We start from the raw sequence: 27,879 nt of genomic DNA on the forward strand, positions 1-27,879 counted from the left end.
CCCTAGCGCTAGCGCCATCTTGACGTCACCTCCTCATGTGTGCACATAGCTCTTACTTCATCCCCCGTGCTCTTAGGTCATTGGTCTTTGATGTGTCGAAATCACACGACAAGTTACAAGATATCAGCGGTGAAGGAAAGACAGACAAAGGGACGGGGAGGGGGGCAGAAAGCAATAGATGATTGCCCTTTGGCCCACATAAACTGTTATTACAAAGCTGCCTTTGCCACCACAAGAGCAGCAAGGTCAATCTTTCCTCCGTGAATGGATTGTAATTTACCACGAGCTTTGTGAAGGCAAGCCCCTCTCTTCTGCTCGGGCTAATGATCGCCTTTGAGAGAGGAGCGGCCGCCGCACTTTTCGACACAATCCTCATTCGCTCGCATTGATCCCCTGCCTATTTTCACACAGTAATGGATGGCTGTGTCCCTCCCTCGCTACTGTTAGTACAAATAATTACGAATCAATATGCACTCAAGGCCCCACATCAGAATATCATTTTAACACATGATTTATTTCCACCAATGGGGAGTCGATGGCGGGGTGTTCTGTGAGCGACTCCCTCCTCCCGCCCTGCGTGATCAATCAGAGCAATCAGCTGAAGGACTGAACAAAACTTCAGCTCTAATGGCACCTGTGTACGTAAGTGAATCTTCATCCCTGACAGTAATTACACACAAAAACGGAGCCATGTCTGTGCACCAGTGTAGAATGACAGGTCTTGGCCTGATTCGTTTTGCCACTGTGAATACGTAAATGATTGCTGTTTTTGTTTTCAATATTAACAAGAAGACTGAAATATGTCGATTGTACAACTTAATATTAGCCGTAGAAACCTTTGGAGCGGCTGCAGTGAGGTCTAAAATTGCTCTGTTAAGTCTTCAAACTGGGATTCTAAACTTGTCTGGTCGAGGAGTTCATATCAACATCATTAAGCTCTGAGCTCAGAGACCGGCACGCTCATCTCGCTGCTCCCTGTCAGGATCGGTGAAATGTCATGCAGTGTTACTCACTTCGACGACGTGTGTGTGTGTGTGTGTGTGTGTGTGCGCGTGCGCGTGTGCGTGTGCGTATGTGTGAAAGCTCGACTGGTCATTTGACATTTTGCCAGACAGCAAAGCCGGCTCACTTCGAATCACACTCGGCGCATTCCATCTGCCTTAGAGTCTCAGCTCATCCGTCTGCAGCAGCAGCCTCCGCTGTCACACAGAAATGTGAAAGGTCGCTCAGACTGTCCCTTTACCCTCTACAGCCAATACGAAGGGCACAGATGAGGGGCATGAGGGCAAACCAATGCTCATTTCATATGCACACACCCCTCCGGTGTACACATGACAATAATATGAGCAATAATACCAATTCTTGGAGAACTAAAGTTTTTCTTGGAATACCTTTGAAACGGCATTTGGAGCAGTCCCGCATTACTTTGCAATTACATTCTTAAATGGTCAGCTGCTCTTTAAATCTGGATGATCTTTGGTGAGGTAAAAACCATGGTTGGATACCTCAGAAAGACAAATGAACTAAATATACAGTACCTTTTGCGACAATTTAATCGACACTCGAAATAAACATCTGTCATAGGTGGACATCTAATATGTAATATCTAAGAAATCTAAGAAGTCTTCTGGGGTGGTGTTTGTGTGTATGTCTCGAAACAATTGTAGCTTCGGTCATTATTTGCTTGACAAAGGTGTTGGGGCAGGAGGGGCCAGGGACAGACGTCCTGGGTGAATGTCAACCATTGAGGAGTCTGGGGAGTCACAGAGATGTTGCAAATGTTGTCAAACTGGTTAAGAAAAGGCAAACAGTAAGTAAGTCACAAGAGTCCTTGGGAGACTTCCCAGATGTGGCGTCGGTTTGAAACAGTCAAAGGAACCCTTACCCAACACTCTTTTTCCTGACACCTCATCACACATCTTTTGGCACGCGTCACCATCGGGTTGATATTGTGTGGTCTGTTTCTGCTATAACTACAATTCAAACGCTAAGTTTCAGCTTCTAAACGGCTCAGCGATTGATGTTGAAGAACAGAGAAAGTGCAGTTGACACATGTTGATGTTTTGATCATTGACTGTCTTCAGTCTCTCCGGGCTACAATCCAGCAGGCATGATCAGAAAGATGTGCTGACATTTGTAAGAGCGATATGAACTCCTTCCCAAGGACATGCATGTCCCCAAAAGGCAGAACAACACTCACCAGCATACACACCATGGACATACACTCTCTGAGTGTGTATCTGACTGTATGTCTTTATGTGCTGGAGACAGACTCGGGCACTGTCTGCTGGGGGAATTGAGGGACTACCGGAAGCTCCGTCAGAGATACAAAAAAGATGTGTGTGTGTGTGTGACAGAAAGTCGGGCAGCCGTCTGAGCAAAGTCCTGGATGTTCTTCCTGTGTCACACGTCCACAAACCCGCTCTCTCTCTCTCTCACACAGAAAAAAAGCACACTCAACACATTTCTTCATGTAGAACGGCCTGTGACGCTGCTCGTTCAACGGGATTACACTCTTTGATTCCAAGCAGATGAAGCAAAAACAAATGTGGCGCCAGCAGCATCCAACAGATGGAGGTCAGACGCTCCGAGAAGTCGTTCTTTTTCAGTGGATTGTAGAATGAACTGGCTCACACGCATATATATATATATATATACACACACACAGACACAGTGCTGAGCTTTTGCCAGTGTGAGCGCAGAGTGTGTTGTCAGCGGAGAGAGACGAGTGTTTTTTGGATTCTCTTTGATGGCTTCGTCCCCCTGCTGAGACACAGAGTCATCTCCTTTCTCTGTCTCATATCCCCCACACACACACACACACACAATATCTCCATCCATCCTGGATACACTGATGATACAGTGTGGTTATCAGAAAAACAGGAGCCATTTTCATCTTTTGTGGAGGAAGCAACGGCAAAGAGAAGGTCAGTCTGGCATTGTCGTCTCCCATTGGCAACAACTCACATACACACACACACACACACACACACACAACCATGCTGAGGGAAAAGATCACAGGCAAGAGAGACAGAAGAAAGCCCCAGTATGCAGTCTCTAAGGGTGGGAGGACATGAGAAGCTACAGGCCGGGACTCTTAAGACTCTTTCATGTTTAATGTGAAACGTGATTGACAAAGTGGCTCGCGTTGTCGTCAGTGTCGCGGTACGAGGCTCGGTGTTTCTCTTCTTTTCTTTCAAGGTGACATTAGATCACAGTTATCTCAAAAACCCTCTGCACCTTGCCACCTCTTCATTATCGAGTGACCTCTCGCAGAGGTGCCCCTAATTAAAAGTGGACTCTGTCAGCTCTCCCGGCTGGACAGAGCGTCTGTTTTACACACCTGCCAACGCAGGACGATTCAATCCGACGCCTCTTGTTCTGAAGCCGTTGCCAAGTAGCATCGAGCTAATGAACACTGCAGGAGGCCGTGGGGTCGGGGCGGGGTCGCCGATCTGCCTTCTTTTTTTTTCTGCCTTCCCTTCATTGGAATAAGTCATGATGCACCTTCCCGACTGAGGCTTTGTACCTTGACAAAAGGGGCAGATTTAAATAACTCAAAGTGCCTTCGCTCAGACCTAATCCCCAGCCCCACTCTAATCAACCCCCGCTGTTCCCTTCTTCGCTTCTTCACATTTTCCTTGTGATGGAGTGAGGCAAGACCCGATAGCTACATTTAAATGTGAGTGCTGGCAGACTAATCTCTCCGCCGCTTCTGTTTCTCCGCCGAGGTGTGCGTTGTTTTCGTTTTCTTTCAGGTAGTGCACTCCCTTTGACGCTACAAGTCAGACAGAGACTTCCTGCAGTCTGAAAGACGGCAATTTGATCCATTTTCAATTTGACCGAAATTGCTTAGCCCTCTTCAAACCACCTCCAGCTGTAGGGTATGGGATGTGGATCTACTTTGTTATGTATTAAACAGAGGACAAGCTCTGACAGGCCAAAGTCGATAAAGACATGATGTGTTCATTGGTCCACAGAGCTGTGTAATAAACCCGCCTCACTTTTTCTCCAATCGTGGCATTTACCTCATTATTTATCTATACCTAGTGGAAACCTTTACTAAGATCCCCGAGAAGATAAGTGAGATCATTTCTCTTGGAATGGATATGATATCCCCCCCCACCCCCCCTTCATTCTCTGGAGCTTGAGCCCTGAAGCGAAAAGACACAATAAAATACAACTTTCTAAAGTGATTTGAGCGCCCAAAGCTCTCGTGACATTCAGTCGGGATACAAATCTGTGGGGAGGAATCAGCGCCGTCCCCGGCAGCCTTCGCTGGAAGCAATACGAGTGCAGAGATAAGCGAGGCGGACGGTGCAGACCATTTTGGCACTATTGATGCCTTTAGTGTCTTTTCAGTGCATATTCCGCCGCACCGTCTTCTTCTACTTGTAATGTCAGTGCTCAGTTGCGAGCAATTTTGCTGTGTTTAAGTTATCATGGAAAAATATTACCTTATCTTATTGCAGCTTCTTGAAGAGCATTTGATGGAGCATTCAGCTCAGATGATGACACACACTATGTGCTATATTACTTTGCCACTGAGGGCTCCTTATCATCCCCACTTTCCCTCTACTGCTCTGCCTCCTGCCACTGCTTTGGACTCTTGGATGTGGATTCCACTCGGGTGGGTAGCTCGGGAGTGTGTGTGTGTGTGTGTGTGGGGGGTGCTTTATAGCCCAGAAGTCTTTCTCACATGGCTTTTTTCCACATCCAATGAACCCATCCATTGTGAAAGAGAGCTAAAGCCGCCAAAGTTTGCCCTCTTCCTGCCCGGGCTTTGAAGCTCTGCACTTGCCATCCGTCTTTTAGCGCGTCCGACTGCATTTATGACACAGATGCTCCAGCAGTTGGAAGGCCCGAACATCTGTTGAGCATTCCTGCTCAGGCCCCGGTGTCCTCAGCTCCAGTGTGCAGCGGGATCTGATTAGAGGAAGGTGAAAGGAGCAGGTTTTTAAGGCCGGTGCCAACTTTACTGAACCTGCGTCCCTTTGAACAATGTTTATTTATGGAACAGGATGTCTCATTCACACAATAAAAATCTTCTCTTCAAACCGAACATCACACCGGGAAGATGGTTTTCCACTAAAAGATAAACACAGAGATATAGTAGATGGGGAGAGAAATATACGGTGTGCAGCATGCATATTTATTTTAATGAGGCCATTGCATCAATACAGAGGGCTCCAGGAAAACACGTTAATAATATTCGTACTGTAAACCTTGTGATAATTGTGACAGAACAAATATTTATGGCTTGCCATTGTGATAAATAAACATAGCTACATGTACTGTATGTACAATACCAATGTGTGGAAATTGCAAACTATGCTGAGCATGGTCATAATTCCATGCTTTGTATCCAGTATTAAACTAAGCTAGAGGGAGAACTTTTACTTATCTTAACATCCCCAAAAATGTATTTGTGTCCTTTTTTTGGTTGCTCCTCATTCATATTCCATCCAAAATCGTCATGTATTTACCTGCTGTTGGAGTGGTGGCTGTTTGAAATGGTCACAAGTTCAAACTGTTATCAAAATACCAATTCATGTTCTTGAACTACTCCTGAAGCATGACTAACTTCTTTGCTATGACAGCTTAAATATCAGGCATTTCACTGTTTGAGGACTCGATTTTCTTCTGCATAATGAAACAACAAAGCAAAATATATAAAAGCCCTTCAAAATCAATTTAAGCACTTTGTTTAAAAATCAGCCTAATCACTGTGTTATTCAAGACTGAATAGTGACAATTTCGAAATATTAAATGGACCGTTTCAGATATTTCTTAACAATATTTTAATTGCGTCATTTAAATGCAAATGTATTTAATCACATTATGAATTGTTTTAAAATGTATCCAGTTTGAACTGTAATATGATTATATCAAAAAAAGAATAATTCTGGTGGCATCCGCCATCGCCCCAAGCTGACGCAACTGTTGCATAGCATCTTTTAACAAGACATGTTTTAATAGCATCAGCTTAACAACGAGGTGCACACAGAGGTTAAGGCTCATATACTTGTCAGTAGCACAATACTCAATTCTCAGCAAGATTTATAGACCCTGTATCAGCTTTCTACAGAGACAGAGGAGTTAATATGCAGTGTATGAGGCAGCATGAGACCATCCTCTTAGTGTGGGACCTCCCTCCACAGTTTCACCCCCAGCACTTCAGAGAACACCCCCCTTCAATCTCAGCACACAACTAAGGAACAGAGTTGGCCCGGGTAATTGGGATAATAATTATTTCTGCATTTAGTGCCAGCTGGGTGCCTGAGAAGGTCAGGGAACAGCATGAGGACAGGCTTATCTCTGTGTTGGTGCTGACTTCCATATGGCAGCAGACAATAGGAAAAGGGCCTTGGCCCCGGACACAGCAGCATGGCACAGGACAGCTCCCACAGAGAAAACACAACAACACACTGAGGCAGCACTAGCTACAGTGGGTCTCTGAACCGCCACACAGGGTGACTGGCTGAAAGACTGGCTGCACAGCGGTGGACGGACAATAAAGGACCGTGAAGGGATGGGACAGGGGCAAGAAACAGAAAGAAACGCAGCTAAGAAGTCTGAAAAGAGCCAATTCTCTAAAGTAAAAATCATGAACTTGTTGCCTTTAAATCTCTGTCTCATTCAGCACACAAATGGCTCTGTTCGGCCGTGAATGAGACCATGAGAAAAGGCCTGTGTAATTTATGGAGAGGACATTGACCTCTCCATTGAAATTCTACCTTTATATGTTAGCCTGGTAAAGGCTTGAGGCTGGGTGAAAAGACGTGCACAGTGAGAGGTTAAAAGGCTCTTTCTTTTCTCCCCATTCTACGGCTCCTTATTCAGCCGCCTCTTCGACCTCACCGTTCACTGGGTTACCATGGCACCAAAGCCACCGTAGCGACCCGACCAGAGCTTCATAAATCAGATTGTTACTGTGGAGCACTCCTTTTAATCTCCATCCACTGACGGCTTTATTCGATTCCGTCTCTGTGGAGGGCTTTCAGTGGTCAGTCCATCGCGAAGAGAATGCCGGGGTGGGTGTGTGTGTCTGCTTGTTTTTGTATGCGTGTGCACAGGCGTGAGAAAAGGCCTTTAGAAAAACAATCTTGTCCAGGGCTCCTTTGAACCCCCTCCATGCATTTCTTTCAGCCCGAGTTCCCAAGTGTACCCCTCTTCCCCGTGTGGTGACTTTGAGACGCAGCCTCGGCGACAATCATCATCGTCTTTAATGATGGGTCGTTAATCCCCCGCCACGCTGCAATCATACCTCACTCATGTCCAAATGAGGAGGGGAGTTAATTGTGTCTCCTCTCTCATCTTGCTTTATTCTTTTCTTCTTCTTTCCAAGTGTGACTTTATTTATTATTATTAGGACGGAAATTGGCAGCGACCAGGAAGTGCCATTACTTATTTATAAAGTGACTTTGGTCTCCGTGCCACCTGTTAATCAGAGCGCCGCTGGAAAGAACACAAGCCCCCCAAAAAAATATGTTTAAAAGTTCCCGGCGGCACCATCCAACCTTAATAATACGACTCACTGGCCCGGGTCGCTGGTCTGATCTCGGAGTCCATCTCCCAAACAAACAGCCGAGGTGAGTGAGGATGGCCCTGAGAAGACGGACGCGGGCCCAGGTGAGCGGGAGAGGAGTTAGTGCACGACCAAAGCAGTTAAAGCGTCGCGGCTGGATGACACACAGCTCCGAGGGCCGTTTCAGTAACTGTCCCATTGATCTGCGAGTGAATGGATGAGACGGCTCTGTAATAGCGGGGACCTCTGGCTCTCAACAGCAGCTGTCCATCTCAGAAGTTATATGGGCAGTGATCGATGAGATGGCCATGTGAGACCCGATGCTGGGCTCAGGTAGTCCTCAGTCTGCCCGATAGAGCATAAATGTGTTCTTGGTGTTAATGAATTTACCTTTTAGAGTGTATAGATGGGGAGTATGGGTAGCTTAGAGTACATTATGTTTCTGTGTGTAATGCATGGGTCCAAATCGACACATTTTCTCGTCACCAGGTTTCCCACCAATCACAATCAGTTGCTTTATTGGTTGCAAACAACTGAAATTCTCAACTTACTGGTGATCTCAAAATAACACATTTTGGTAGTAATGTCACCCATTACATCAAGTCAACTTTATTTCTGTAGCCCATTATCAAATCAAATCGAGGGCTTTACAATCTGTCTAACATACGACAGACTCCTTTGTCAGACCCTCACTGTAATGGTTACAGGTACTGGAACCCAAAAGCACGACAAACACAGGAATGCAGGAGGAGGCTGTTTACTTAATCTTTCAGGCAGGGTCAAAACCGGGTGGTCAGTCAAACAGGGCAACAAATCCAAAAGGGGCAGGCAAAAATCTCAAGTCGGGTGAACAGGCAAATCAGAACTAGTACTAGGAATTCGCTGGAAAGTTTGGCGGTGACACAAAAGAAAATCTTGCAAAGCACAAGTGGAAGTGAGGGAGCTAAATAGTGAGGGACTAATGAGGGGATGGGCTGCAGGTGAGAAGGGCGTGAGGACCAGGTGAAGGGAATGAGGGACTAACGAGGTGAGGATGACAGGATCTGGAATGACAGGAGAGTTAATTAAACATGTAAGCAGGATGAATTTAACTAGGAAGGTGGGGAATTCGTGACACACACTTTGTAAAAACAACAAGGGCAACAGAAGACAGATCCCTCGCCCTGGGCGGACATGTGTCCAGAATAACCAACATAATGAGATTACCGTGAGTAAAAAAATTAAATAAATGTGTGCTTACAATGTAAACATACAGAATATGGAGAATATTCTTGTGCATATATTTCGACTGTCTCGGGTGATCAATTGTAGGATTGTGTGGCCCGGTCCCCGTCTCCACCTGCCCACATGTCTCAGTGCCCCAGATAGCGTCCAGTGTGTGTGCGTGGGGGAGGGACGAGGTGTGAGTTGCTTTCGACAAAAGTGCCATGTTTATATTTGTAGCACAGATGGATTTGAGATGCTTTTTTATTTTACCACTAAATCTTGTCGTGACATTTCCACCTATGTTCCATGGCAGTGAGTGTGTTACGGAAGACCTGAGAGGCAGCGATTCTTTGTGCTGATCGGGACAATGATGGTGTCACGCTCCTCCAGTTCTCTCTCTTTCCGTCTGAGTAAAGGTCAAGAGTTCATTATCAGAGATTTTCCTCTTGAAGGGACACGGCGACCAGAGCATGCGGCGAGCGCTCATTACCGCCGATGCTGTCATGTAATCTTTGCCCACTTACATCCCAGACACAGGGATCTGACTCGTCTGGAGTGGGCCTGTCGCGTGTTTCTATTACAATTCAATGCAGGGAATTAATCTGAAAGCGCCTTCAGAGAAATCACTGCTTCTGGCCATTAGCAACTTGTCGTGCAAAGCCAACATTACTGACATAAACCGAGCAGTGGAGAATATGGGACTCACTGGAGCAATGGCCAATCCATGCTACATAAGTTTTGGAATCACCCGCGGGGGGGATATTTTAATGGCCTCGTGCAAATATGGTCGTACACTAAGGAAAACGATCATAACCTGCCACAAGGTTTCACTTTTAAAACAGCCTGTAGATATTTTACAATAAGCATAGCAACCATACAAGAGCGGAAAAACTTCTGTCCATCATAAACTTGAACTCAGGGTGGGCCACACACCCAAGCGCATACAAATGCACACATAAAAGCTGTAGAAGAGGAATGAAATAAATCCATGAAACCGTTTTATGGCTTATCGTGATAGGACGTGATGGAATTTTAAGGATTTTCCAATTGATTGATGGGTAAACGCTGACATTTGGCCATTCATCAACACAAATCTGCCAAAGACAAGTGTCAGTCAGCTGTTTATTTACTGTTTGCTGGTAACTGTAAAGCCAAGGCTTCTTGTTTGCATGCAGATCGCGGTCTTATCCAGTTGCCATCAAAGAGAAAACAGAGCTTTAAAAGACCCTGATCCCTCCTGCTACCTACATTAAAGAGACTTTTGGAACCCAAACTGATTTTTTGGGGGGGGTTTTCTTCCATTTTTGGCACGACTGCCACGCCCTGCTTTGGAGATTGGCATTCTGTGAACAGCGGCCAATTGGCAACCGCTGTTTACTGCAACCAGCTGCTTTTTCCTATTGAAGTTGTTGCCTCTCTTTTGACACATCAATCTGCTTTCTCTGTCTTTTCTCCCCTCTCATTAATCTTTACAAGATCTCTTTGTATAGCATAAGTTAAGCTGTGCCATACTGGCTGGCCTTTGAGGCCTGTTAAAGCTATTTTTGATAACGCTTTGGTTTTGATTAGACTACGACAAAAAGGTACCACTTGTTTAGCTACTTTCATTCTTTTTCTCATTAAGTCTCCCGGTGGTGATGGATTGCTCCTGGAAGTGTACAGACGTCCGACAGTCTCTCGGGATGTTATTGGTGAAAGACGGCCAGGGTTGGACTCCCATATCTAATCATGTTAGAGGTGTCCGTTTTCAGTGTTGTCTTTTTCAGGACGCCTGCCGTGTTCTTCTTCAGACAAGTCGGTGCCGTCAGAAGTTTTAAAAAGCTCGCTGTCTTGTCCTTTTCCCAGTTTTCTTTAGAAGATCACCTTCTCAATGCATTGGTGGAAAAGGGGTAGAACTGTTTAAAGGTGATAATGTTCTTTAATCTGCACCAATGATGATTCATCAGCTCCTGGTCCGCCTCCCGCATTGACTTTAAAACATGAAATAGAAACTATTACCTATTACCGGCTCATCACTCACTTCATGGAATTTCTGAAGGTGGGGGAAGGGACAAGGCGGGAAGGATTCACCTCCCCCTTTTTCTTCTTTTTTTCTTTTCTTTACAAAGCCAGCAGAGCTCCAATCCAATTTGCCAGGCATGTGGAGTTATCCTTAAGCCTGTCAAATGCACTGACAGGGAAAGCTGTCACTTCTCACTTGGTCATATGGTCACAATCACCACTCCAGTTATTTATGGGTCCCTTCCCTCACACATTCACCACTACGCGGACCCAAGAAACAAATCGCCGCACTCCACAAGACTAATTTAGTATCAACTCTTAGCCGTCCTCTAAACTGCTAATGATGTCTGATTATAGAGCATGTGGTCGTTGGGAATTGTGTTTTATTTATTGAGTGGATCTAAGGCAGGGGTGCTCATACTTTTTCAGCATGCGAGCTACTTAGAATGTGACCATGTCAAGACGATGGACCAACGGGGGGGGGACGGGGGACGGGACGGTGGGGTGCTAGTGACTTTTTCTTTGCTCCGTCCCGATGCGCGCAAACCGGCGTCGGAGCTCTGCGACACGGCGAGCAGAGGGCTGTTAACGCGACACGTAGAGACAGAAATTACATGCTTCTGCTGTAATTTGGCGCTATAGAGAAAGTTACAGGGGGGGCGGGCCAATTTTTTTTTATGTCATGCGATCTCCCAATACTCCACCGCGATCGACTGGTAGGTCGCGATCGACGTATTGAGCACCCCTGATCTAAGGGATCCACCTTTTGTGAGGTGGTTTGGGGCTTCACGTGAACCCACAGAAAAGGAACAATGATGTTAAATTATTAACCTTGACTTGATTGTCTCATTTTCCTTAAGTTATTAAACTTGAGTATCTTTATTCATTTGGGCATTATCTATTAGGGGAGGTATTCTACACAAAGGCACTTTGTGCGAAAGATTATGTTAAATAATAGGATAATAGTTTGCATTAAGTGTGTGGAGGGGCCTAATTAAATGTGCTCCATATAGTCCTGCCTCCACCCGACTAGCCACTCAACCGGTGCAATTATTGCTGCATTTCCATTGGCTTTGTATGTGAGTGTGTGTTTCGTCATACCTGGAGGATATGTGTTAACTCAGCAGGTTGAGCATTACCAAAGACCTCTATTGTTATCTGCTCTATTGAGAGTTCTCCAAACACTGGACTATAATTAAAGGGCTCACTCCTACTTAATGCTTTTGTTCCCATGCCTCCCCGCCACCCCCCAATCCCCATCCTCATCCCCTCCCCTGTGCTGTGGGTTAGGGATAATGAGCATTTTGTGAATTGTGGGTGTGCATGCACATATGTGCTTACTCTGTATGTGTGTGTGTGGGTTTGCAGGCAGATGTAGTCATAGTATCTTTAGTTTCGACCCACTGGCGCATTCATTCACACATCAGCCAACACATTGACCATCTGCGGGCGAACCCACGGCCGCGTGGTCTCTCCCTCTTATTAGCGCCGGGGGCTAATCCTCTGCGTCTTGTCTGAGACTGCGGGAGCAAAGCGTCTTCCCCCATCACCCATTCCCCAAACCTCCTGAAGGTGACAGTGTTTTGTCACCAGTGTCTCTCACCGCCCTCCATTTCAAGAGCCGCTCGAACCCCCGGCGCCAAAGTGAGCCACCTAACCAGGCCTGAATAATTCTGTCATTAGGAGCTTGGCTGAGTGCTTTGCTTTGTCACATTTAAAATGTGGCTCTTTTATCTGGCTTTTCTTTCCGCCTAATACGAAGCCTTGCCAAAGTTTTATGAGATGAACTAAGAGACACACAGACAGAGAGGAGTTCCGTGAGAACTGCTTTTTCCCTTTTCTCAACCCTATGATATCTACTCCAAGTTTCTCTCGTTTCTTTTTCGGGTCTGCTGCAACGACAGACAGGAACTCCTCTCAGTCACTCTCACTCTCTTCACAGCCCCCCACCCTCCGACTCAGAGACAGTTTAGTCGGAGGATTAGAAGAGATTACACTGCGATCTGGTTTGTGATAGCGGCTGATATTTGGGGAAGGCGTCAACTGCATCAAGAAGGAGAGAAAGAGACAGAAGTCTTTGTGTGAAATGCTGACAATGTCATGACAGAGCCGTCCTTATTAGTCTTTCTGGCCAAAGACAGGGGGAAACATGATCAGATATCTGTGTGCTCGCTGTGACCCAAATCTCATCTTGAGTTACACTGGTTCAAAAACCTGCGTGGCTGAGAAGAAACCACAGGACAGGACTGATGTTAGCTTAATGAGATGACCACTGACACTTGCCCCCTTATTCGGGGGTTGTTGACTAAAAGCTTGTCACAGCTGAGCTAGACCTTTCTGTTGTACCTAACATGGATAGTCATGGCCCGCTAAATCTCTAAGAAGGACGAAGACGCTCTAAGATCACCTTTGGCCTCACTGCAATGTCACAAGATCAGCTTTCAGAATATGTACACACGTTTTGGGTAGAATTCCAACCAGTTGTTTTTTTGTCTGTTGACTTTGCTCTCCTCCAAACCTTATCGCAGAGGTCCAATCCTATTAATTATAACCAATTGAAATTAAAAGTTATAATTACACTTGACCAATCCTGAACCCGATGGCCTTTTCCATGCTTTGATTATTGACTGCCAGTACTCCTGATTAGCATGTCGGTCATAAGGGGAAGTAGTGGCCCGCAGTCAGTCATGATGATAATTGAGATCAGAATGACAGCCAATGTGTGTGTGTGTGTGTGTGTGTCTGTTTGTCTGTGTGTGTTTGTCCGTGTGTACAGTGGTCGTAGTGGTGCATTGGGGGCATGGTGGGGGAAGGGAGGGGGGTCCCAGCTGTCACAGGGGCTTTTTGATTGATTGATGCCTGATGCGAGATGATGGATGCATACTCACATTAAGCCAAATGGCGACCGCGGCGAGGCCTGTCGAAGCCCGGCGAGGCTTCTGCAGTTTAAGGCGACGTTACGGCTTCATTAAGGCAGAGAGCCGCTGCAGCCATAGATCATGGTGGTGACAGGCCAACATTATGTCTGGCTGGGTTGATAATGATGTCATGAATCTGGAGGTCACAGGTGGAAGGGGTATTACCATATGTAAGGCTGCTGGAGGTTGATGGGAGATAGCAATAGTGGCTTAAATTCCTCCTCGTTGATTTGACTTTGTAACTTTATGGACTGGTGCAGATGCTCTATGACATTGTTATACACACAGAGAACAGGATTTGATATGTGCATCTTGTTTTACATGCATAACGGCTGAATATAAGTTTTAATAATGCATCAATATCAGTCCTGAAAGTATTGTTTTCCTGGAAAAAATACAGTTTTGCATTGGCCATGCAAATTACTTGTTTATAAGAATAAGAATATACACTTTTATTAATCCCCAAGGGGAAATTAGTTCTCTGCATTTAACCCATCCTTAGTTATTAAGGAGCAGTGGGCTGCGGTGAAGCGCCCGGGAAGCAACTGGGGGTTCAGTGCCTTGCTCAAGGACACTTCGACTTGCAACTAATGGGGAGAGCGGGGATCGAACCCACAACCCTGCGGTTGCAGGACGGCCCTCTTACCCCACTGATCTGCTTTGATCTATTTTTGTCATTATAGTTCAGGATGGGAGACAAATCATTCTAACCATATGTCATGTGTTCTTTGATTAGTCCTTTCAACTCTGATTCTTACATTTTTTTGTCGTTTTGTTATTCCTTTTTTCGTCTGCCCATCTGTCAGTATCTGCCAACCTCCTGACCCGCACATTGATTATTACACAACATTGATAGCCTAAATTGAATTGCCAGCCCCATCTTTTTCTTTTTCTTGCTCGTCTGCCTGCGTGGCCATTACCAAAGGTCACGACCCCTGGCCTCCTCCCTCTTCCGTCTTTCATACTCTCAGTTGAGGGCTCCGAGGACCTAATCCAGTAATGGAGGACACAGGAGAGACGCCAGTACAGGACGCCAGGGGACATTTGGAAGGGCAAAGGGGTAACAGCTCCCCTCCTCTCCTCCTCCTATTCCCTTCCCTTCATTTTTTTCTGTACATCCATCCATTCCCTACAACCAGCCAGTCTTCTCCCCCAACCGCTTACCTATTAAAGCTGGGACCAGCTGCGCCAGAAGCAAAATAATCATTGGAATCTATCCTTTTAACTCTGCTTTCCTACACCCACTATCAGTATTGTTTAAAGTGGCCCTGGCTATACCCAGGCTCTGACTGACGGGCGTCCCACCGTGCCTCTCCCGTTAATTATGTATAGAGGAAGCAGTGGCGGAACAGGGGATCATGGAAGAGAAGACTTGGGGGGCTGCCTGTGTATGTATGGGGCGCCGAGGAGACCCACGGCGGGCTCCGGTTAATAATTCACCGCCGGCTCGTGGCTCGCCCGCTGAGTGCCAGGAACTGACATTTGGAAAGGAAGGGGTTGTCTGCATTAGACACAGTGTGATGCCGCGCTCAAGTAAGTGAGATACTTTACAGGTGTAGTAGGTCTTCCAGAATAGACCTGGGGGACCTCAGTAGCCTCGTAAAAAACAGGATATCTGCTCGGCCTACCAGTTGCGAAAAGGGGATTAAAAAAAAGAAAAGAAATTGCTGCACATGTAACAAAAAACGCCACAGTAGAGAAGGAAACCTTCCAATCTCACAGAAAATAATGCACCAGATGTCAAATGTTGCATTTTTCAATGAATATGTAATATATGCACCACCGCTGCTTCGGCCCATATGAAATCTAATATTAGCCTTTCATTATAGGTGGCCACTGAGTGTGTCACTCTGGAAACGTGCAGGAATAGCAAACCAGTTAGAGTGGACGAGCTGCATATGAATATCTGCATCTGGAGGGGATTCATCTGCTCTTTCACATGCTGATATCTTTGCATAAACGGACCATACCAGTGTGTTAATCCATTGAGTTAATTTCTACACACTGTTGACCGTGTTCAAGCGTATCATAGATTGTTTTTAACCTGTGTGTGTATCCCAGCCCCTAAAGGCAACTATTGGTTTACATTCATCACACCAACAGAACTCTTGATTGTATTATGTTCCAATACACTGTGCATTGTAATGCAGTGGCAAATGGGGATTGTTTTTCAAGGTTTTAGAAGGATATGTGAAGTGGTGGTGAGAAGCTCAGAGATCCACAAGTCAACTGCTGCCTTTTAATCAGCTCTGCAAGTTTTTAAATCAACATACAGGGATTTTTGCCTGCAAGTAGGATAATGCAAAAGCGCTTATCCTCGGGAAAATAGTCCCTAAATCATTCATGCCACTTGAAATCCAAGAGGTAGTGACATCACCATATTTAAATTGTTTTCATCCGAGCAATATTCCATCCCCTGGATTTTAGCACTCGGCTCACACCAAGACCTTTCTTTGAACCGCTCCCCAGCTTCTCTGTTTTCTTGCTACTGTGCCGAGGCGCTGCGGTGCGCCATGCTCGGGAAAAAAGCGTGTGCCTCTCGAAGAAGCTGCCTGTGGGCATTCCAGCACATTAGAGCAGCTGAAGGATGAGACCGTTTCAGAATGCAGAGTTAAAAAGTAAGTCAAGTGGGAAGGTGGGGGGAGGGGGGGGCTGCAGGGTCACAACTGTGTGATGAGCTCAGTTGGACCTGGCCAGGCAGATTGGAGATGTTTGTGGGACTGTTTAACCCTCTCTATTGTCCTTCTTCTCTAATTTCACAACAATTTACTAACTTTCAAACTTCAGCCGTGGCATCTGTTTTATGCAATGCACTCGAGGCATACACACTTGGCTGGACAAACTCGTCTCAAGATCCACTGGCTCCCTCTCATCTAAGTGCTGACGATGGGTCTAGCCGCTGCTTTTGCCAAAATTGTCCCGCCCTCTCTGGGTTTTGGAGTGCTACTTGAAAGGGAAACCTGCAAAGGTGACTCGTCACTGAAGCTCTGGACATTTATTTGAGGTCACCTAATGCAAAACACAGCTACCAATTTCATATTTCACGGCGCCAGCCTATTCTCGGACCAAATATGTTGGTGTCATGGTCCATAAAAGAGTGTACTGGGAGCCAAAGAGCATAACATACACCCCAGCTCACATCTCCTCTGGCTTCTTGGTGTCAGGCTAGCTGATAGCTCATAAAAGCTGTCTTTAAGGCCTGACGGCTCATAAAAGCTGAGCTAACCTGTTTAGATGGATACTGTAACCTATGGCTTTCACACATTATTTAAGACTCACACTTCCTTCCTCCTACCCTGAAAATAAATGTTGACTCATCAGAAGCCTCTGTTCAACACAAACAGCTGTCACATACATGAAAATGTAATATTGAATGGGAATTATACACCCTGTCAGACATTTTCATATTTCTTATAAGCGTCTTTGCAAATACAAGATTTAGGGAATTGAAGCTCCTGAACATGAGCAAGCAAATTTATTTGATGTGTACTTGCAAGTTTCAGGCACACGATTATCTGTAATCACGAGCATGCAGCGCAGCTTTGACGTATTAGGAGGTGGCACTGGTCTGAACTTACTGTGTGGTGTGTGCGCATGCCCGATGTGCGAGTTTGTGTTTGTGCCAGTGTGAATACATTAAGCCGTCCCAACCACGCTCCCAAGTCTCCCTCTTTCTCTCTCTCTCTTTCTCTCGCTGAGTGAGCGAGTGCCTTTGAATCAAAGGACTGGGATTACGAGCCTTAACTTCAAAGTTCACCTCTTCCTTCATGGAGGACGCAGCTGTCAGTCAGAAGCTGCCATGCTTCCTCCTTCCCAGAAAATAACTGATGGAAAAGTTGCCAGCAATTGAGGTGAAGACAGTTGTCTGAGAGACTATCACCCATACACATGTTCAGCCGTGCCCATGCGATAGTGGACAACGTGTTCTTTCTGTTTTCTCTATTCTTGTCGTGTTTCGTGATTTTTTAAAACACTTCTCAAAGAGGCATGAAATGCATTTTCACTCAGTGTCTGAGGAGGACTAAGAAGAGTGGTTGTGAGTGTTGTTGTTTTTGGATATTATTTTTTTGTTTTTAAAAGTTCAATCTTCTCCGTGAAACATTTACTTTCGTATACTTTGACCCACCATTTTACACTAAAACCAGGGAGAACAAACACGGAAGCACCTCAATTTAACCACATGTTTACAGTCAAACATAGCAAGCCTTTTTGGTCTCGGCCTTGACTTCAAATGGCCAGCCACTATAACCTTCCGTCAGTCCTTCCATCTGTCCTCCGCTTCAAGTTGGAGCAGCTGTACAGGATTGGTTGAATAATTGATCCATTTCCAGACTGCACCTGAGCATCTATCTTTTAAAACAACTTGTATTCACTAGTTCTAGCCATCCAGCTGGCTCTGGCCTAACATTGCCTCAAGCCATTTCGCTGGCCTCTTCCTATTTAGCACACCACCATAGAATTATACCACATACAGTATTGGAAGTGTTGAAACAACCAAAAGCACTTTTAGTTCCTCTTTTATTGAAAAGGTCACAGCTGTTTCCTTCTGATCACGAGTAACACATCCACCCGGCACAACATGCAGAAACATAGGCGCCTTTGATCAGTTCCAGTGTATTCTCATTGAACTGAGGCCATAAAACTTGGGGTTGAAAAGACTGGGCAGAAGGCATCGACTGTGTCTCTCTTAAATGTAGACAGCTGCAAGGCAGATTTCTCACTTGCACCTGTATTTTGGCAATTGCTCAAAGAGAATAAAATAGAGAGAAAGAAAGATATGTTCTAAATGTAAGGACTTCTAAAGAAGAGGTTGTAGTACGTGTCATTAGGGTAATAAAACAAATTGGGAAAAGAGGTATGGCTGGCTGCATGTGTGCCGAGGCAAATGTGGCTTTTGAAATACTGAGGCATAGTATAGCTCTCTAAAGGGACGAAGAGATAGCTGCAGCTCATTTTCTGTTCCCTGTTTTCTAAGTTTGAGGGCCCTGCAGGGCAGAGCTGTTTCGTCATTCCTCACACGAGGGAAACAAGAGATGAACGGTTCACCTGGGGCCAACCATGCTGCACAGCCTGTTGGAGCTCTTTAAAGCGCTGGTTCTTTCCCTTGTTAATCAGAACCACACTCTCCCCACGCCACCCCACGGCCGAGGCCGGCCTCCCAGATGATGTCCTCTTAGGACCCAATATGGGCTGCTCGGGCATCTGAAAGGAACCATGGATACACACTGCTCTATAACAGCAACATCTCCCATATAGAAAGGGTTTTGTTTAGCTGGCAAGGAGCAACTGTCAGTGCATCAGTCACCGGAGGACATGGATGAAGTCAGAGCCTGACAAATCCAGGGTATTATCAGGCCTTTGTCCAGCCAGCAGCTGTCACTTACCAGGCTAGTGGGAGAGGGTGAGCGGGACAGAAGGGAATTCATGACCTATCCCTGTAACCGCAGAGGGGTATTGGGGCATTCAGAGATAAAACATATGGGAAGAAAGAAAGAAAGAATGGATAGAGATTAAACGAACTAGAGAATATTTTTAAGAGGATGGAAAAGAGAGTAAATTGAAGATGGAGAGAAATGAAATAAAATAGCTATATGCTTCATATGCTTTCGTTTGATTGCAAGAATCGTGGCAGATTTGCCGATATTTGCGCATTTCCTCTGAAGAATGTTTTATCTTTGTCCCTCTCCCCTTCGAAAATGACCAGCGGTAATGCAGATTTAATCCTTCTCTATCTATCATCACTGTAAGTCCCAAAGGCTGTCCATCTCCCCAAAAATGCCTCATCTTTCTGTCTTTGAAATAAATGAAAGTCCACAGGGCGTTGGAATAAAGATCAGCCAAGTCTTGATGGAAGATTGCCAAAGGGCCCAAATTTAAGATGCCTGCCCCATCATCTGCTGCATGGAGATACTGGAGCAGGAGCAAGAAACCAGATAATCTGATAGAATTTCACTCAGCAATGATCAGATAAGAAATAACAGACCGTCTGATTTTAAAGTCACACCGACGCCCCACAGTTCAGACGTTCTCCCTTTACTTGGAAATGAGCAAATCTGCAAAAACTCTTAAACTCCTGTCAAACCACTGTTGAAATCATATCCAAAGGATTTATTATAACACTCTGTCTCTCTTTCTGATTGGCTGGGACTGGCCCCTGACCTCAAGTATGCTCATATGACACATGTTGTACTCTCGGTGATTGGATTACTCCTTTATTGGCCAGTGGCAGTGTTTTTAGGGGCATGCCGAGACTCAGCGCGGCTTTGATCCACCAACAGAAGCAAGTAGGGGGACTAGGGCCATAGTTTGCATCCTTGGCCTAAGCTTCATGGTGTGTGAGACATCTGCCAAATCCTTCTGGATCAAAGGATGACTATTACACAGACAGGCATCCACATACCCCCAACTGCAGCTTTAGAGGACGCATGACCCCTGTCAACAGGTCAGGTTGAAAAACACAGGTGGGATGGGGGTCACACATATGTTTGCACATGAACACCGTTGGTTCTTAAACAAAAGCGCATACAAATGCATTAATGTTTAAGTTGTGGAGTGAGATTCATTCACAAAGCTATATTTTTATCACAGGTTCAAAAAGCTTGGAGCTTATTTATTCATTGTTGTTCCTTGAAATTGTCTGACTTTATATAATCCTTTCTTAATAAGGGAGAGGATGAGTTGGAGCAGCAGGAGGAGTAGTATGGAGGTTTTGTTATTGTGCAGATGGACCTGGATTCTTGTTGTTTGACCTTGTTGCTTGCCAGTGAATTCATAAGTCCACCTCTCCCAACAAGCCCTCAGAATAAGCTCTCAGCCAAGCTACAAACACAGCAGCGGTGTGACTTTACACAATACAAGGTATCTGTAAGTAAGGAGAGGAGAGACAAGACGAGGGAGAGCAAGAGTCGGCTCTTATTTGTGTCTCCCTCTACATCCACGGGTTGCAGTCTGTGTTGCCGGGGTATGTTTGCATGCATTCTCATTCTAATGGCGTTTGTCACGCCCTACAGAGTATGATACCAACACACAAGACACCCTTTAAGAACCACCTGTTTCCAACTTAGTGGTTGTGTTGCTTAGACCTGAGTAAGTGTTGCTGTTTAAGTTCAATATGTTAACCACACATTGTACAAGAGGCAACTACCCAATGAGTTGTAAGGAGAAGGTGTTGGGGACCAGAGTGAGCTGGCATATCAGCCTGCAAACACACGGATCAACTTTGAGCGAATTCCATTACATACAAGAGAGAATGGAGATATTTGTAGAAAGACTGTGGCACATGGATACATTATCTGCATGTTTTTCAAAAAAATTACTTTACAGGCGCCATCACATTTTCCATTGACTCTGCTTTCTGGGGGGGGGGGGACATGATGCAGACAGCGTGCCTGTACCCCCCGAGTGCACTTCCACAACCTGTGACCTTTGTTCCAGATGCACAAACATGTGGCTTATAGCAAACTGATGAGCAGCGCTCATTCATATTCCCTCACAGCCATCTCTGGAGCAGCATTGGGGAGCTCTCAGAGAAGGCGGCTGAATCCATCTTCTTTATGTGTGGAGACAGGCCTGCTACCGGCTGTTACAGTTATATTGGTGCCTCTTCATGTTTGATTCCTACCCTTCCCCAACGCAAAGCTCTCCAGCTACTTTTTTTCTCCCCATATGAATATATTTACACAGCAGAATTACACAAAGTGGTTTCCAAGAATCCCATCAACTTGGTCCACCCACAGTGGCTGCAGGACCACGAGGAGAAGCCCCTGCAGATAATCTAGATATTGCACAGGCCTCCTTTGAACTACCATGACAAATTCACCCCTCATTAAATCCCAACCCCGCTCCCAGTTCCTACGCGGTGCAATTTCCATTTGTAAATGTAAAAAAAATAATTGAAGGGCCTTGCCACCAGTTCTTTAATTTGCCGGAGATCGTGTCTTCGCTTTCCATACCCCGGCAATTCATCTGTCACACACAGAAATGTGGTAATATACAGGCTGACCCTCTTCCTTAGATTGATGCTTTCGTGCCTGTGTAGGAAGTGTATATGGACTCAAGCAGTCTTGTTTTATAGTCTGGGTTGTGGTTCTTTTTCTGGATCCCCAGCTGGCTCCCACTGGCCCCACTGATTCCAGTAGCACAGTGCCGAATGCTTGAGATGCTAATCCTAGCACTGGCTGTCCCTCGGGTCAAAGGGAAACATTTACGAGGCCGTTTGTTTGGAGTCAGCTTGGCCTTCTCCTTGAACAGCCTCACGGATTAAACTAAATGCATGCATTGGACTGCCCAGGTCTATGTTGGCTCTTTTCCCACCCATTGCAGTCTCGTCAAAACTCTTTCACGAGCAGCACCAGGGAGATGCCATGTACTGTATTTCACCATATTAGTAGGCATATATTATGGAAATATGAGGAAAATGAATTCAGAATTGCAGATGTGTTTCTTTTCTTCATAATTGCTGTGTGACTTCATGAGTGTAAGTCACACACACTTTCCTTTCGGAGAACATATCTTTGGGGAAATCTGGAAACCTTTGGGTTAATTGGTGTTTTAATATTCAACAGATGGACTCAATTTTCATATGGAGTACATATCAGTGTTAGTCATAGAGACACTAATGGATACCCTTGTAGTTAAATGTAATAAAATCGTGAATGATAAAACAGATCACAATTGGGTGACTCTCATCCTTCATCGGTCTTTCAGTGTTGATGTTTGTATGTAAAGGCTGTGTTGCTCTGTAGTTTATAGGCTAAAATTAAGTCTTTTAATTTCTTTAACATCGCACATGCTGTTTAAGCCACCTCATGCCAATATAAAGTTAACATTGATTTTGTAATGAACAGTAATAGAAGGACTTCACCATCACCCCACGCCCTAGAAGCATTGGCCACCTCACACCCCAATGAGCCACTTAATTGCCCACATCCACATAAGAGGCCTAATGCACGCTCCCTCCGCTCCCACACACATAAAGCTATAGGAATCAAATGGACTATAACTAATACAATTGATTTTGATCAGGCAGTATGAATAACACGATGACCGCGCCTCGCCAAGTGCTACTCGGGGGCGATGCACAGAGATCCATTCAGCCTTTATGAGCTCCTATTTATTGTGCTTTTAATGAAGCTTGATTGGCAGCATGTCCTAGTGCCCATTATCATCAGAAGGATGTGCTCATTCTAATCTGCAATTATCACCATAATTGCATCCAGAATCCTCTGGGCCCAAATAAGCAATCACTTCCACCGCTGGCGTGCCACCTGTAAGTGCTCGTCAGGAGGAGGCGCAGAGTGACAGGGTAACAGGTCCTGGCTGACTTTGTCTCTTTTCCTTCCCTCACATGCTCTTGATTAACCTTTCCCTTTTTTCTCCCAGCGCCATCCACGAGAACACCCCTCCCTCATGCCTTTATCTCCGTTTTCCGTCCCTCGCCCTATCCATCCCACTCCCTACATCCTCCAGCTCCCATCCCCTCAAATTCTTAACCTTTGGTCACTTTCATCCTTGTGGTATGCATAAATACAGGACCATTATCAGGCCAGTTGTCTCACCATAATTATGCATTTTGTCATGTGCTGCCTGGTGATAAAAGGAGAGCCTGATTAAGCTGAGGCAAGGCTATTGATTCCTATTGAAAGGCCTCTCAAAGCTCTTTAATGAAGGGCATGTAAATGAGAGTTCTCCACGGTGTTTAATGACTGTGTACCATAAAAAGGCCAACATTCTCTTGCAGTTTAAAAGGGACATGCATCACTCACAATGGTGCACGAGGGACACTTTCAGTTATTGGGATGTTCAGGAGCGACAGCTGAAAGGAGGGAGGGTGGTAAGAAAAAGCACATTGAGATGTCTGTTAGGTATGCAAAAGGGAATCATAACTGTCGGATCAAAAGGATCTTCGACATAATTTAGTGGGGTGTGAGCGTGGTCAAGTGAATTATGAAAAAGCATCAGTAGTATTATTTCCAGATAACCACTAAGGGCCTGATCAGACAGACAGACGTTCTTTAAAACGAGCGCGTGGAGCTTTTGTGAGCAAAAGCATCATGCAAAACACTTGAAATCCATTACACAGGCTGTTAATACGCGCCATGTCTGACCAGGGCCTTAACATGCGATATGGATTCAAAACAACTCGTCCCACCATCTCACCTCCTCTCTCTCTCTCTCTCTCTCTCTCTCTCTCTCTCTCCCCCCCAGCAGTCACATGGCTCCCAGTAACCACGACCGGATACAAATGCTGAGGAGCGAGTTCCAGCATGCCAGGCAGGAGGACGACGTGGAGGACCACAGGCACACCTACCAGTCCTGGGTGAGTATTTGGATAGGAGCTTCGCTCCAGCAGACTGGCACTGAGCTGCACACGCCAAGATACACACACTCCAAAATACCTCTAAAATCCAGAGCTCTTTGAGTGATTCCCCCTGATGCACTACTGGACTTGGCTTATCTCCAAATCCACCGGCAGCTTAATGGATTTCTTCCACCCAAATAGTTTAATTCCTCCATCTTATTTCAGTGACTATCTACTTGTGACATGACCTTATTTTGATCAGAGTTGGGCACTACTTAGTAACCGCATAATAACCAGCAACAAGCTCTAACAAATCAAAATGTAAGTATTTCAATGTGAAAGTGACAGTGAGAAACCACTGCTGGCATGAATGTGAATTGTTTCCAGCGATGGTTCCCAGGAGAAGACATTTTGTTTATCTGCAGACTGCTATTATGTCATGAATTCCCGGGATCACCTATAATAACAATCTTCCTTGTGAAAATAGTAATAATTGATTTAACAATGTGAAACCCAGCACAACATTAACTTCCAATGAATGGTCTGTCATCTTTTTGGAGTGTTGTACGGCTGCCAAACTATGAGTCATGTCCCTAAAACTTTTGGCCAAATTTCTCAGACTAATTTCTAATTCCCGGGGCCCGACCTTTGACCTGGAACTAATTGCTAATGACTCCCATCTGTCTGTGCCTTCTCTGTCTTGGAAGTATGACACAATTAACTGTATGGCGTGAAGGAGGAGAGCAGATGAACGAGGGGAACATTCGATGACAAGTGACTATTCAGGTCTTTGAGGCAAATGAAGGGGTGAGAAATTGCAGACAGTGAGCCACACTGTTCATTTTCATTTACATTACACTTGATTAAAGGGATTTTTAAATTAAGACTTTTGAAATTAAAATGTGAGTTAAAAAAAAAAAAGTAAGCCGTTCTCTTCCGTGATTGATCTCGACCAACAATGAGATTTACTCCTCATAATTGGAAAAATGTAATCAAGTTAATTCCTTTGTTAACTCGTTCAGACCCGATCTCGTTTTCCGGCGCCAAGAGTTTAAGTAAAGAAATCCTTTCATCTTTCCACACACCCCTTTATATCACTGATGATCTCAACATGCGGCTCCGCTCACTTCACTGATAACTTTGTTTGGAGTGTAATCATTTCATGTTTCACACTCTCTCTCTGAAAGAAAAGACCATCATGACCCAAATCACAATAGATATCCCCTTTTAATCATGAGAAGAGCATATGTGTGCTTAAATTAATGTTCCTCACCATTTCCACAGCACTTTATTATCTCAAACATGTTAAATACTTTACACATGAGACCAAATAAATCTCATTCTCTCATTTTCCCTCAGTACAACAAACTAAATGTACGCTAGCCTTCCGTAATAGATTCAATGTTACAGAGTAGATTATCAGAGCAATACAAACATTCAGCCTCCCTCATGTGTACTGCAGACATAAATGTTAAATGAAACATTAAGAACACTAAGAAATTCTGCCAATGTATTTGGCGACCCTGATAAAATCTCCAGTGGGACAACTCCCACATTTATATGATGGAGCAGAAACAATTTAGAGGTCAAATATTTGTGTTTTTTTGCAGTTTAATGGCCTGAGACAGACATAGCTTTTTTTGCCCTGTGACTTTTCCTAGCCTAGTTGTCGAGGAAAGAAGGCTCAATGTTACACCAAGCAGAGCAATTTTCTAAATTACGGGTCACAGTGTCAGACCTTGAAAGTTAAAATATTTGGCATCCAATTATCAATGTCAGTTTGTCAATGAAATTGGTTTGGGGGAGGTCTGCTGTTTTTTCCACTGCCTGACGACAGAGGAGGGCCGACTTCAGTTTCTCAGGGTTTCCTTCGTCCTCCCAATGGTTGAAAACCACTAAAAGCTGTTTGTTCAGCTCAAAGCAGTCTCAGTCTGTCTCTGAGCTCCTAATTGCTTGTGATTGTTGACATTGTTGAGCGTACCCCCACTGCTCCACTGCTAACAAGATATAGAGCCAACCCTGGAGTATTGAAGTCTATTTTATTAGTCCTCTTTCATGTTATTTCAGTCCTGTGATCAAGGATTCACCATGGCAGAGCTTGTTAGGAAAGATACAGGGTATGCATTGACAACGATTAGAGGGAACTCCAGGGAAATCCTGCCTTAGCGTCATCCAACAGCAGGATGGACATGGCTCTGATCATGGTGAGAATGGGGCAAACGTTTTGATATGGAAACAAGGGGAAACAGTGGCGTGATCGGGACACATTCGGGGGCCATTGTGTGTTGGTGAAAAATTAAAAGGCCTTCAGAGATGTACAGACAGAGATACACTTAACCTTCCCTTGAAGTTTCCATTTCAAAGGAATATTTGTAGACTGATCATGAGCTGAAAAGTCTGTATAACTTTCTGAAAATTAACTAAGAGTGTTGACGCACACTGTAAACCTAACCTAACTAAAGCTGTTTTTTGCACAGAACTTGATGTGTTTTTTTTCAATTCACGATTTCACTCGCTGAATGTTGTCTGCAGTGATGACAGTGTGACCCCCACTCCCCACTCAAAACAGGCAGTGCATGTAACTATGAGAAGGCGAGATGCTCCAGAAGGCCGTTAAATGCCCAGCAAAGTGCACTTTGAGGCACGCTGTCCAACTCAAGGTTACATCGTGATGACTTCCACTCTGATCCACAGCTCAGAACAGGAGCTAGCATCTCAAGGCATGGCTCAGTACTATTTATACTCTATATGCATTGTAAAAACCGACAGCACCAGCACGGATTTGCTGATCCAAATATTGGGAATACTTAATATTGACAAAGCAATCTCACCTCAAGGTCCATTTTGTAGCTGTTGTGGCTCAAATCACATGATCTTCATCTGGCAGATGGAGTTTTCCCAGATGTCACGGAAATGCAGATGTTCGAATGTCCAGTTCTTTCTTTTAAATACATTGCATGACCTTCATCAGCAGATGGTGTTTCCACAACTGCAATGGAATTACATTTTCAAATTTGAATCATCGAAAGCTGCAGAACAGCTCCTCAACTTACCCAGATATGAGCCTTTTTTGACGTTTTGTGAAGAGCTTATTCTGTGTTTGAAGAATGAACTTTGAGACTCAACTAAAGCTGGCACACATTAGGCCAGATTTCCCCCCCAAATTGGTTCCCTCCTCCCCCCATAAGGCTCATGATATCTGATTCATTACATAAATCAATGTCAATGTTGTCATCCGATAATGCCAGGCAGCATTCAAGTCTGTACTGTAGTTCTCAAATGTATGTATACTGGATCTTGTGCACATAGGGATCCTCTCAGTTAGACCACATGGCCAGGTGAGGTGTGGACAGCATGTGAGCACAATCCGGACCATTTATCAAACGTATATGTCTCCATCATCTTCCTCCCACTGAGGAGTTCTTCTCCCGAGGGGAGCAAGGGGAAGAGAGGAAGGAAACCGGGGCTGGGGCTCAGCTGAGACTCTCCGTCTCAAGTTTTATTAAGTTACTGCGGAGGAACACCCATGATTCCATTATTTCAAAAGTGAAAGCTTTTAAGTACCAAAATAAAATGGGCCAATTATTGAGGAAAGTCTATGTGTTATTGCCGAGTTAGCGCAGCTTTGTTCGTAACAATTAAGATAATTCTGCAGCAACAATGTTGAATAACAATATAACAGATGTTAATTGTGAAGAAAATGAAAAGGAAAGTAAATGTGTTTGTCCCCCGTTTTACGTCCGCTCCTTTACATATATAATTTACAAATAAGTAATTTATTCGATCAGACAGGTCTCATTGAATTGACATTTGTGGACTCACAGCTGTGACAGGAGTCACGTTGAAGAAGCTGAAGGCCAAAGTTGTTCTCGGACAATTTGTTGATTATCAAGCGCGTCAGAAATTCTGGTCAGCTGTTTTGCAGT

General features: G+C 44.9%; 1 protein-coding gene across 1 annotated transcript in view; it reads left to right on the top strand.

Annotated features, from left to right (window-relative positions):
- Positions 1-27,879, top strand: part of pard3aa (par-3 family cell polarity regulator alpha, a) — a 337,003-nt gene that overhangs the window by 295,711 nt on the left and 13,413 nt on the right. Inside the window, exon 22 of the mRNA XM_056433473.1 lies at positions 23,860-23,971. Coding sequence (XP_056289448.1) covers positions 23,860-23,971 — 112 coding nt within the window. The remainder of the gene's footprint in view (positions 1-23,859; positions 23,972-27,879) is intronic.

This window comes from Pseudoliparis swirei, chromosome 16, assembly GCF_029220125.1.
Source record: "Pseudoliparis swirei isolate HS2019 ecotype Mariana Trench chromosome 16, NWPU_hadal_v1, whole genome shotgun sequence".
NCBI lineage: Eukaryota > Metazoa > Chordata > Actinopteri > Perciformes > Liparidae > Pseudoliparis > Pseudoliparis swirei.